General features: G+C 41.9%; 2 protein-coding genes across 8 annotated transcripts in view; one reads left to right on the top strand and one right to left on the bottom strand.

The window, feature by feature from the left end:
* The window catches only part of LOC133649000 (uncharacterized), a 1,204,785-nt gene that overhangs the window by 1,035,185 nt on the left and 157,063 nt on the right, over nt 1-12,537 (top strand). The gene's annotated exons all lie outside the window — the stretch shown is intronic.
* The window catches only part of ebf1a (EBF transcription factor 1a), a 141,984-nt gene that overhangs the window by 45,540 nt on the left and 83,907 nt on the right, over nt 1-12,537 (bottom strand). For all 7 annotated transcript variants that reach the window (XM_062045656.1, XM_062045658.1, XM_062045657.1 and 4 more), the window contains exon 10: nt 11,676-11,802. In XM_062045656.1, coding sequence (XP_061901640.1) covers nt 11,676-11,802 — 127 coding nt within the window. The remainder of the gene's footprint in view (nt 1-11,675; nt 11,803-12,537) is intronic.

The raw sequence follows: 12,537 nt of genomic DNA, 5'->3' as shown, positions 1-12,537 counted from the left end.
CGGTATTGGTCATTTTAATCATTGCCGGAACTAATTTCTTCAGTCCATTCGTTTCTGTTTCCACAGCAGGGCACTTTCGATTTCCGGCAACAAATGTATGTTCCTACTTCTGGAAACAAACACTAATCATGGCAGACTTGGTACCAGACAATGAAGACGACTCTTTTTGGACACGAGGATCGTTATCTTTTTAAACCTTAATATACAGACGGTGAACTACTGCTTCCTGAAGCAAGCACAAAGAGAGAGTGAATCGTTGGAGCAAACGGAAGCCGAGAGAGTGACGTAGGCGTGACTTTGACGCTGTAAATGTGGAACTTGGAGCCAAGCTATATCGACATAAATTGAGTGCTTACCCACAGTCAATTTAAAAAAATGTCCCCAGCCAGCTGGAACAAACAGACAACTGTCCATCAAGTGAGTCACTTTAATATTGATCATGATACATGCAGCATATCATGTTTGTTATTTTAAGTACAGTACATACACTGTCGATCTAGCTGTGTACAAACAAAACATGAAATGTGGGCTAATACTTTACAGATACTTTAATGTGATTGTTCATGTTATTCAGTCAGTACAGATTATTATCCTATCGCTTTGTGTTGTGCATTACAAACTCAAACGCGATTCAAAAGCTAGCTTATCTCTTGCCGTAGCTAACTCATGGTTAATACAGAAGCACGCCGATGTGTAAGAACGCTAGAAAAAATGTTATTCAGTATTCGCTCTTACAGTAACAATGTCGCTACAGCTTGATTATTATACAGGTCACAGAACGTAAATTAAGTATTGTTGGCGGTTTTTGAATGCATTTAGAAGTAATTTAGATGAATAATGGATTGCTTCCGTTAGCTCAGTGGTTCTTAACCTGGGTTCAATCGAACTTTAGGGGTTCGGTGAGTCTGCCTCAGGGGTTCGGCGGAGCCTCCGCCGCAGAGGTCAAGACACAACCGACTCATTGTGTAAATAAAAACTTCTCCCTATCGGCGTATTATGAATACCCCCCAAACGATGTTCCCTCTAATTTTCCATCTGATTTGCAGGTGTGTAATTTGTTGTGAGTTCATGCACTGTGTTGGTTTTGTTCTTTGAACAAGGTGATGTTCATGCACGGTTAATTTTGTGCACCAGTAAAAAAACATATAACTTTGTCTTGAATTTGAAAAAAAAAAAGTTTTTTATTTTTCACTAAAGAAGGGTTCGGTGAATGCGCAAATAAAACTGGTGGGGTTCAGTACCTCCAACAAGGTTAAGAACCACTACGTTAGCTGCATTGCTTGTCACCTAGAATGTGACGATTTTTACATGTTTTTAGAACAATTTCCATTGTGGATCATTAAAGTTTGTCTAAGTCTAAGTCTATGTTAGAATGCAGAAAAATAAATAAATAAATAAAACGCTTTGTCTTCTTGTCTCTCATAAGGATTGTGAACAATAGGCAAAATTCCCTAAAAAGTGCAGTTCCCCTTTAAAGGCGTTAATTTTCCATCCATCCATCCATCTTCTTCCGCTTATCCGAGGTCGGGTCGCGGGGGCAGCAGCTTAAGCAGAGAAGCCCAGACTTCCCTCTCCCCAGCCACTTCGTCCAGCTCCTGCCGGGGGATCCCGAGGCGTTCCCAGGCCAGCCGGGAGACATAGTCTTCCCAACGTGTCCTGGGTCTTCCCCGTGGCCTCCTACCGGTCGGACGTGCCCTAAACACCTCCCTCGGGAGGCATTCAGGTGGCATCCTGACCAGATGCCCGAACCACCTCATCTGGCTCCTCTCGATGTGGAGGAGCAGCGGCTTTACCTTGAGCTCCCCCCGGATGGCAGAGCTTCTCACCCTATCTCTAAGGGAGAGCCCCGCCACCCGGCGGAGGAAACTCATTTCGGCCGCTTGTATTCATAAATATATTTTTATAGTACATCTCCTATTTGAAAAAAAAACACTTGCAATATGCATTTTCTTTCCAGCGTGCACCATCAGCGTGTCAACAGTAGGTTCTGTTGTCTAGATGGCGCTTCAGGTACATATTATATGTGTGTGCTGCATGTAAACAACATGATGAAACGCCACAGGTTTGGACCATAGACGCCATACATCTCCATGGTGGTAGCCGGTATACATGCAAAAACCTCATTTAAATAGGGCGGTCTGCATCACTTTTGCACTTGTTATCAACTGTACACACAGTCGTAGTAGATCATCCACAACACGTCCACTAAGAGTAGACACAATGTTATTGTAAATGTGTTATTTAGTACCGTATTTTTCGGACTATAAGTCGCAGTTTTTTTCACAGTTTGCGACTCAGGAGCGACTTATGTGTGAAATTATTAACACATTACCGTAAAATATCAAATAATATTATTTAGCTCATTCACGTAAGAGACTAGACGTATAAGATTTCATGGGATTTAGCGATTAGGAGTGACAGATTGTTTGGTAAACGTATAGCATGTTCTATATGTTACACCTATTTGAATGACTCTTACCATAATATGTTACGTTAACATACCAGGCACGTTCTCAGTTGGTTATTTATGCGTCATATAACGTACACTTATTCAGCCTGTTGTTCACTATTCTTTATTTATTTTAAATTGCCTTTCAAATGTCTATTCTTGGTGTTGGGTTTTATCAAATACATTTCCCCCAAAAATGCGACTTATACTTCAGTGCGACTTATATATGTTTTTTTCCTTCTTTATTATGCATTTTCGGCCGGTGCGACTTATACCCCGAAAAATACGGTACTTGTAAGTTTGGATCATAGTAGATCAGGCCCATAATATAAACAGATAGATCCTTCCATCCATCCATTTTCTACCGCTTATTCCCTTCGGGGTCGCGGGGGTCGCTGGAGCCTATCTCAGCTACAATCGGGCGGAAGGCGGGGTACACCCTGGACAAGTCGCCACTTCATCGCAGCAGATAGATCCTATTGTACATAAAAAAGTAGTAATTGAGAGAAGAAGTCGACATTCTCTGCTGTTTTTCAAGCACCATAAAGCCGTTTCTAGCACTTTTACCAGGCACGTGTGCCTCTTTGGGGTTAGGCTCGTACATCTCTTCTCAATATCTCCCATTTCACACTGGCAATTGTGCTGGAGGAAAGCCTGACTGGAGTAAAAGTGGGGAAGTGTAGTGCGGGATTCAAAGCACACTCTCCTGTACAGGTATATTTATAATCTTTAGCTGTCGCTCTCCAGAAGAGCAAATCAAAGCCAGTAAAACATAAATGCCATAAATAAATGAATAGATGAGCAACAGCCCTGGACTGGAGGGATTCACCTAGCAATCACCCACATCAGATCAGATCAATGCTCATGGAAATTTCATGAAGCTTAGAATCTACACCGCTTCATATTTCACCATAATAACCCACAGTGCCGCAGGGGGAGCGGGTCTGAAGGGGTGAGCGAGGAAGAGGAAGAGGGGAGGAAGACAGAGGCGGGATGGAGGGATGTTGGGAGGTATGTGCGGGAGGGGGAGGAGGAAATGTGGGAGGGGCTGGTTCAGGAGTGTAATTGAGAGGTCAGATGGTTGGTTGTTACCACTGGAAACAGGAAGGAGGGCTGCAGAAAAGATGGAGGAGAGGAAACTGGTCTTCACTAGTTCTGTGTCAATGTGTGTTCTCGCAGGGTTAGGTAATTGGCACTGAGGCTGGATGTTAGCGCCTTCTCAGGACCTCAGACGGTGGCTTAGGAGCTGATCATATCACAACCCCCGTGTTTCTACCCTTCTCCCTCTCAGCTCATTCGTCTCCCGCTTTACGCCCCCCCCCCCCCCACACTCCCCTCTGCAGTCTCCAGTGCTCAGGTGTGATCTCATAAGCGCTGCTCGCCGATCGATGCCGCCAGTGGCAGGGGGTTCAATAGCCCTGAATTACGGCTTCATTTCTCCCACCCCAACCCGACCCCCACACCCCTCCCTACACACAGATGAGAGCTGCCCCATCACCAACACGCACACACGCACACACACACACGCACACAATTAAAATCAATAACTTACAATCTAATTTTTATCCATTTTTCCATAAACCTCGAGATTGCGTTTATTTGGAGAATCCGACAAGCTAAATAAAGCATCGCTTGAAAATGTCAGGGAGACTAATGCATGGCTGGAAATTCATACAGAGAAAACAGATGAGTGGAGCTTTTTGCTCTTAAAGCAAGGCAGAGAGGCGGGGAGGAGGCGCGCTAAAAGATTCTACAAATCAATGGAGGTGTGGAAGCTACTACAACCTGAGCTCTAATTATCTGTTGCAAAAAAAAAAAAAAAAGCCGCATGTCGACAGTTAACAATACCTGACAGCGTGGATCATCAGTGGGAGAATGCAAATTCGGGAAGTATGGATGAAAAGTGCGCGCTCGAATTAAGACATAACAAAACACGGGGAATCATTTCCCTCGGTGAGCGCCGCTCATTTCGGCGGCGTACAAAACAACCCACATTCCAAATTCATTTACATCATCATCACGGAGCAGATGCTTCTGTAATAAGAACTGAGCATGCTAAAGAGGGAAGACAAGCCACATGGTGCAGAAAATTAATCTCAATCTCAAATCGGGGTGTGAATTTCCTCGCAGTTAAGACGGCGTAAATGCGAAACGTGTGCTGCTATCTCAGCTGGCCCTCCGTCTCCAGCTGGAGACCGGCCGTTTTAATCAACAGCAGGCCTCCACCCAAGCTCAATAAAAGACAGCATTCACAAATAGGAGCAAGACAAGTAATTGATCTCCTCATGGTTGCACCCCACTTTTATTGCCGGATGACTACATGCTGCAGTCGGTGGTGTATCGCGTGTGCATATGAATGAGGAGTATATCTGGGAGTCTGTTTGGATAGAAAGGTAGGCAGTGCATTTCCCCTCTCATTATGTTCCCTTTTTTGCGCTGCCATTATTGATGGATGCCTGCATTGACACCTGCGCTACCTAATGAGATCCAATACATGAGCTGTATCAAAATTCTGCCTTGACAAAGAATATGATATACTGGGACTTGATTGACACTGACACAGACACTCATTTAACACTGCATCTGAGAGCTTTTTATAACATTTTACTTATCTCGTGTATACTAAGTCGTGATGGGATGTAGAAGCTGAAACTACTGTAATACACACTATTATCACTGTAAGGGTATAGTTCCTTATTTTGGATATTATTTGGTATTCAGGATCGGGTCAAACATATTCACATATTGTTGCTGTCGCCACTTTATGATGATATGGACTTTTTTTTTCTAAACACGTTTTATATTACACGGAATGTCCCGGTAAAAAAGTATGTAACCAGACAACCGATGAAAACATGTTTTGGTACCGGGACCAAAATTATTTTTGATATTTTCGGTACTTTTCTAAATAAAGGGATCCACAAAAAATTGCATTATTGGTATTATTTTAACAAAAAATCTTACGGTATATTAAACTTTTGTTTATTATTGCACATTTGTTCTTAAACAAAATAGTGAACATACTAAACAACTTGTCTTTTATTAGTAAGTAAGCAAACAAAGACTCCTAATTAGTCTGCTGACATGTGCAGTAACATATTGTGTCATTTTCCATTCTATTATTTTGTCAAAATTATTAAGGACAAGTGGTAGAAAAACAATTATAAATCTACTTGTTCGATTACTGTTCATATCTGCTTATTTTCTCTTTTAACATGTTCTGTCTACACTTCTGTTAAAATGTAACAATCACTTATTCTTCTGTTGTTTGATACTTTACATTAGTTGTGGACGATACCACAAATTTGGGTATCAATCCGATACCAAGTAATTACAGGATCATACATTGATCATATTCAAAGTCCTCATGTGTCCAGGGACATATTTCCTGAGTTTATAAACATAATATAAATTTCAAAAATACGAAAGAAGATGTTGTGATGCCAAAAAAATAATAAAATGTAATCATAGTAGTATCGATGAGATACGCTACTGTACTTGGTACAGTAGCGTATTGGATGTTGGGTGTAGATCCACCCATTGCGTTTGTTTACATTTTGACGCCGGTGAGCTACGGCAGTGGTTCTCAACCTTTTTTCAGTGCTGTACCCCCTCTGATTTTTTTTTAAAATTCAAGTACCCCCTAATCAGAGCAAAGCATTTTTGGTTGAAAAAAAGAGATAAAGTAAAATACAGCTCTATGTCATCACTTTCTGATTTATTAAATTGTATAACAGTGCAAAATATTTAGTAGTGGTCTTTCTTGAACTATTTGGAAAAAAAGATAGGTTTTTATTTATATTTATAAAGGATGTTTGAATTGTTGCTATTTTTAGAATATTTTAAAAAAATCTCACGTACCCCTTGGCATACCTTCAAGTACCCCCAGGGGTACACGTGCCCCCATTTGAGAACCACTGAACTACGGTGTGTAGTGAAGCATGTTTAGCTATTCCTCGTCCTGCAGGGATGATACTTGTAAGAAACTTACTTTATTTGTCGCCATGGAGGCGAGGATTAGTGATTTAGAAGTAGCTAAACACTGCTGACTGGGGCTGGACTTTAGCCGCTAGCTAGCGAGCCATGTCTAAAAGCACCTCTTCCGGTGGGCGTTTCACTGTTCTTCTTTCTTCACCTTTATCGTTAGTTTTTTAGCCAAAATGCGTCCGTTCTCCCTTTTCTGTCTACACACTGTGTTTGCTTCTAAGTACTCCGTGATTGTGCACTGCCAAACATGCTCCTCTGCTCGTAAACCAGCAATGACATGACGTGACGACGACAGGGGCGCGGGGGACCGGTATTTTTCAGAGGCGGTATAGTACCGAATATGATTCATTAGTATCGCGCTACTATACTAATACCGGTATACCAAACAACCCTACACTACATTTATCTGTTTCCGACAAAAATCTGGGTTATTGTCTAGCCAAACATTGCGCCTAACAGACTCTGTTTGCCCGTTTTATCATTTTGTGGATTTAAGTATTGAAACTAAGAATTATTAGCGACTCAGTCTCTGCTTTTTTTTATTGAGTATGACTGCAGAATAAGCCACCACTGGACCAGAAAAAGAGAAACATTATTAAACTCAAGAGAAATGTTTAAAAAAATGGTCTGTATTTATACAGCGCTTTGATATACCTGGAATGATACCCAAAGCGCTTTGCATTGTGCATCACATTCACCCATGCACTTACAGGCTGATGGCGGAAGCTGCCATGCAAGGCACTAACTAAGAACAATCAGGAGCACTTGTGGTTTTGGTGTCTTGCTAAGGGACACCTCGACATGAGCTCTCCAGGCCAGGATTAAACCAGTAACCCTTATAAGATAAGGGTACAAATACTGTTGATTGTTTTTTGTTAATTTCATTTATCATTTATAAATTTCACATTGTTTGATGTAAAACTACAATTATTGTCTATATTAATGTGTTATGTGTTAATATTTTTCCATGTTTGGAACAAATGTATAACATTTACATTATTTATTTTAAAATTGCTTTGGTTTTTGCACGATTAGGCCTTTTTGAACAAATTGCGAACATAAATCCGAAGTCTTACTGTACAGTGATACCAAACTTAACAGTGTTTTGAGATAAGCTCTGTCTCTTGGCTTACTGTTTTGCTTTAAGTTGCTGTGCATATGTCAAAGTGAACCTGCCTAAAACCTCTGGTCTTACTCACAAGTGGTAGCTTATAGCTAGAGATAGAAATAACTTGGTCTTCCAACAATTGTAAAGGAGAAAGTAAGTGTGAAGGGCAGTGCTGAGAAGAAGAAGTGGATTGTATTCATTGAATTAAAGAAATAAATCATCAAAAACATGACCAAGCATGTCACCAACTTGGCAGATCATTTTGAGCGTATCACTGCAAGTCTGCTCCACACTGAAACATAATGAGATTGATGTCAGCCAATAATGTTAAAGTAATATCTAAAGGGTTGGACATTTATCCATGAAAAAATAAAGCGGCTGATGATGTGTTTGACGGTGTTGCAGCTGCAAGGAGATACCTTAGTCCACTCTCCAAGGTTAATGCAGTACTTTTTAACGCAGTATTAATACATTACTTTATAAAACTACTGTAGTTGTTAGTAGTACATGCTATTGTACTGTTTTTATACAATATTTTTTATCTAAAAATATGTTTTTCTTTTTAAAAAGACATGTTACATGTTAAAAGTGTGCTATTTTGGTGGGTGAGAACACCGATGAAATTGATTTCAAGTCATTTAAAAGGGCGCCTATATTATTGGTTAATTTTTTTGTTGTTGTTTTACTTTTGGCTGGAGTGGCAGCTGGTTGCATTAGCTCTGCTATTTTAATGTATTTACCGGTAATGTCATTTGTGTTCTTTGATGCTTCCCTCTTACACACATGTTGATGTGTACTAGGGCTATGAGGTTTTTTTCTTTCTTGGCCTCGGTCTGGACCCCCTCTCCAGGGGCCCAGTCTTAGACTGAATATATATATATATATATATATATATATATATATATATATATATATATATATATATATATATATATATATATATATATATATATATATATATATATATATATATATATATATATATATATATATATATATATATATATATATATATATACACACACAGTATATATATATATATATATTTTATATTTTATTTTTTTATTTTTATTTTTAATATTTATTTTTATTTATTTTTTACTGACCCCGCCACCCCCCAACCCCTTCCCCTCCCCAGCGTTTACCTGTTTCTCAACTTGTTTGTAAGGGGCGCCGGAAGTTGGCAGACCCGTCAGCGATCCTGTTCTGTCTCCCTGTAATGTTTGTCTGCTCTTGAATGGGATTGTGCTGAAAATCTTAATTTCCCCTCCGGGATTAATAAAGTACTTCTGATTCTGATTCTGAGGTTGAGGCACGACTGTACTCCCGCTTTAAACCACAACCCCTGCATTCGCTTTATAACAAAGACGCATTAAAGAGACAAGTTGCAACTTAGCATTATGAACGTATAAAATGTTTTGACAATAAAGTTTGGTTTTCACTGAACAGCTTGCGGGTAAAAACCGGGGTGACAGAAACCTGCTGCTTCCAGTGTAAAGTGCTTTGCTTTGATGACATTGTGAGCAGGATTTTGATGTCTAAATGCGCCTATTGTAACCTCACTTTTCATTTCGGTCTTTCCAGTATAAAATGACAAGGAACAGACAAATTTGCAGCACAGATGCACAGATGAGCAGAGACGTCAGGCGTCCTCTCAGCTGGTTTAAAATTCCCTTCTTGACTTTTTGTCTCTGAATGATGTTTCCTACACACCCAATATCCAGCCAGCCCTGCAAGACTACCCCTGATGTTTGTCCGTGCGCGTGTGCAGATGCCCGCCGCTGCATGCGGTGCCGACCTTAATGTGAGCAAGCAGGGCCTTTTAATATCAGCACAGGCTGGAGTGGAAGCACTAAGCAGACAAGGCTGCATACTGAGGAGGGAGGGATTGCCTTTTTAACGACAAGGGCGATTCATCAATTTTCTCAATCTGTTGGCCAGCACCTCTGTGCCACACACACACACACACACACACACACACACACACCCTGCTGACATGCACTATTATTACCGTCTTATATTGCTTGGAGAAAAGAAAAGAGAGCGCTCCACTGATGAATGTTATGTAGACAGCAATCCAGTTAAAGGTGATACACAGTCAAACATGGAAATGCATTTAAACAGGGTGGAGAGGGAGGAGGCAGCAAGCAATGACCTGATAATGACGGAGAAAGAAAGAGAGCGAGATTAGGGGGAATCGTAAGCCCCAGAGGTGGGTAAGGCAGAGGGCATATAGAAGCAGAGAGGGGGATAAGGGGATAAAAAGACAGAGGAAGAGTGGAGAATGGAAAACATTCTTTTATTCTTATCAGTGGAGAGCTTAATTGCCTTTGATGAGTCTAATTGGAGCTTTCTGAAGTCGAATGGCAAAGGAGTCCTCAGAGACAGCGGAGAACACATTACAGTAATGGCTTCTGCACCAAAAGTCCCCTTCTTGTCTCCTCCGTCCTGCACCGCTTCTAAATGTTCCTGGGTGCTTGTTGTAGAGCATCAATGACCACGCTGAGCCGGATTGGCGAAGCAAACCTATGGACGGTAGGGTCTGCACGTGTGTGTGTGTGTGTGTGTGTGTGTTTGCAAAGTAGCAGTAGCAGCAGTATTGGGTATGTGTTGACTTAATTAGGTCTGTGTGCTGCTCGCTTTCCTCTCCTCAGCAGAAGTTGATTAGCAAAGCCAGCTGTCCCCAATGTAATTCAGGGTGTGTGTGCATGTGTGTGCGCGCACGCAATATACGAGCGTATGGGTGTCTGCGAGTGTGTACGCGCGAGCTGCCAGCTGCCACGCAGTGCTGCCAATCCTCCATGATTAGTACCCACTGGCAACTGGGCTCAAACTGGTGCCAAACAGACCCAGGAGGGCAACATGGCCCACGGTAATCCACCATCTCTCTCCTCGTCACTTGCTTTGTTCCTCCAAATACTTTGTCATGTGAGGCGCTGCCGGGCGGATACAATTAGCCACCGACGATGGGATCTATAGGCCTTGACACGGGCCACTATTCCAGGGAAGGTGCCGTGCTCGGCAGGTGTGGCATCACGGTCCAAGTGGATGTGACCCTGCTCGGTCTCACCTGTTGAAACCCTTCAATGTGCCACCGGAGAAGAGGCAAAGGCGGCAGGGGATGAATTCGTTCGAAGAGGCAAGTTTGGAATAAGTGGATGTGACAAGGTGAAAGAGTGGAGGGCTGGGAAGAGATGTGTTTATGCATACCCTTTTCCCCGTGTCTGGCACATTAAAAGGCTGCACATACACACTCTCACACACACACACGCACACACACACCTATGCACATTTATAGGCTTGGCAGCGTTGAGGGCTGTTGGACAGCTCTGGCATGGCAAAGGCTGCCCACCCATCTGCCCTCTGTCTTGGTAATGCAGTTAGAGTGGATATGCACGCGTGTGCGGTGACTTCCACACTTACACTAACCACATAGTAGCCTTCTTTGCCACACATATTCTGTCAATGTACAATAATTAAAAGACATGCAAAAAAAAAAAAATAAAAATAAAAGGGAACCAGCCAGCACGGTTGCACAAATGTGATTTTGTCAAATGTTGGCACTTCCAGTGGGGGCTTTACTTGCTAAATCCATCAGTGGTTGAGATTACAGACAGATTTATGTGATTCACATTCTCCCCTGAGACCTGTGTCCACGCGTCGGTTAATCACTGCTTCACATTCACTCTCTCTGCTGCTCTTTTCACCGCCTGGCTATAAATCTATGCCGATACATTCTGATGTAACACACCCGCCATCAGAAATCTCAGTATGGATCGCCCCTACCGTTGCATCCCGCCTTCGACGGGGTTAAATCTCGATAATCCCTCTAATCAAAAGGTTAAACCTCCCCCTGACCTTCACCTGCTTCATAAAAGGAGGCAAACATATTCATTCCCTGATGTGATGCTCCACACCCGCCTAAGTCATACTTTGGATGTATGCATTCCATGCACATTTGCGCTACAAATACTGTGAAAAATATGAGGCACAACTTTTCCTATCAAGGAGTGAACAGCATTATACTGTCAGCCAGCAGGTCAGTGGACTGGAGTTGCATGATCTCTTTTCATTACACAGTAAACGACTGTAATTAGAGAGCATTGGTGCATACAGTATAGGTAGTAATACCTGTGTAGATGAAGCGTCCAGGTGTGCCTTTGCAGAACTGTTTGGATTTGTAGGACAGCGTGACCTCCACCACCCCGGGGATGTGTCTGGGTGGTGTCTGTACTCGGATGGCATGTGGGGTGATCAGCTGTGGGCAGACAGGTAATTATGATTAATAGGAGTTATCGACAATACAATATCATTATTCAGACCCTCAAGGATATTGCAATGTTGTGATTGCGCCAAGTTATTTAAATTCAACCATTCATCCATTTTCTACTACTTGTACCTCTCGAATCCCTGCAAATCATGCACTGACTCGCAACTTTGTCCAATCCCTTAAACTTCCTCACACCCCACATCATCACTTTGAAGCGTAATTTCATTTGTCCCTGAGCAGCGTCCGAAACGGGCACTATAGACATGGAGCATGCATAGGCGCCGATCCCGTGGGTGCTTTGCGGCCCGAGCACCCACGGGCAATGCCGAGCACCCACGTGGGATTGATGGCAACTTTCAATCTTTAAAATCATTTTGGAAAAATCAATTTTGTTGTAGTTAATTTTGTGAAAAGTTTGGTCCGTTTTACAAAATAATAAAGCCACAACTCTAATGGATATTAACTTCGCTGAACGTAAAAAATGTTTTTAAATACACACACACCGTGCACCCACTGGCAGAAATGTAGATCGGCGCCTATGGGAGCATGGATATACTTGAAATTAGTCAGTGCACAGCTGGTAAAAAATATGTCATTTCTACAGTATTGCTGCTTGAGAGTACAGTATTTCCGGTGATTTTTAACTGTGAAAGTTTTTCTTTCATTTTTTCCTCACTTGGAGGCTGAGATAACCGCAGACATATTAGTGTACTTTGTTGTGAT

This window comes from Entelurus aequoreus, linkage group LG04 (assembly GCF_033978785.1).
Source record: "Entelurus aequoreus isolate RoL-2023_Sb linkage group LG04, RoL_Eaeq_v1.1, whole genome shotgun sequence".
NCBI lineage: Eukaryota > Metazoa > Chordata > Actinopteri > Syngnathiformes > Syngnathidae > Entelurus > Entelurus aequoreus.
Note: the sequence above shows the minus strand (reverse complement) of the source record. Positions and strands in the feature narration are given on the sequence as shown.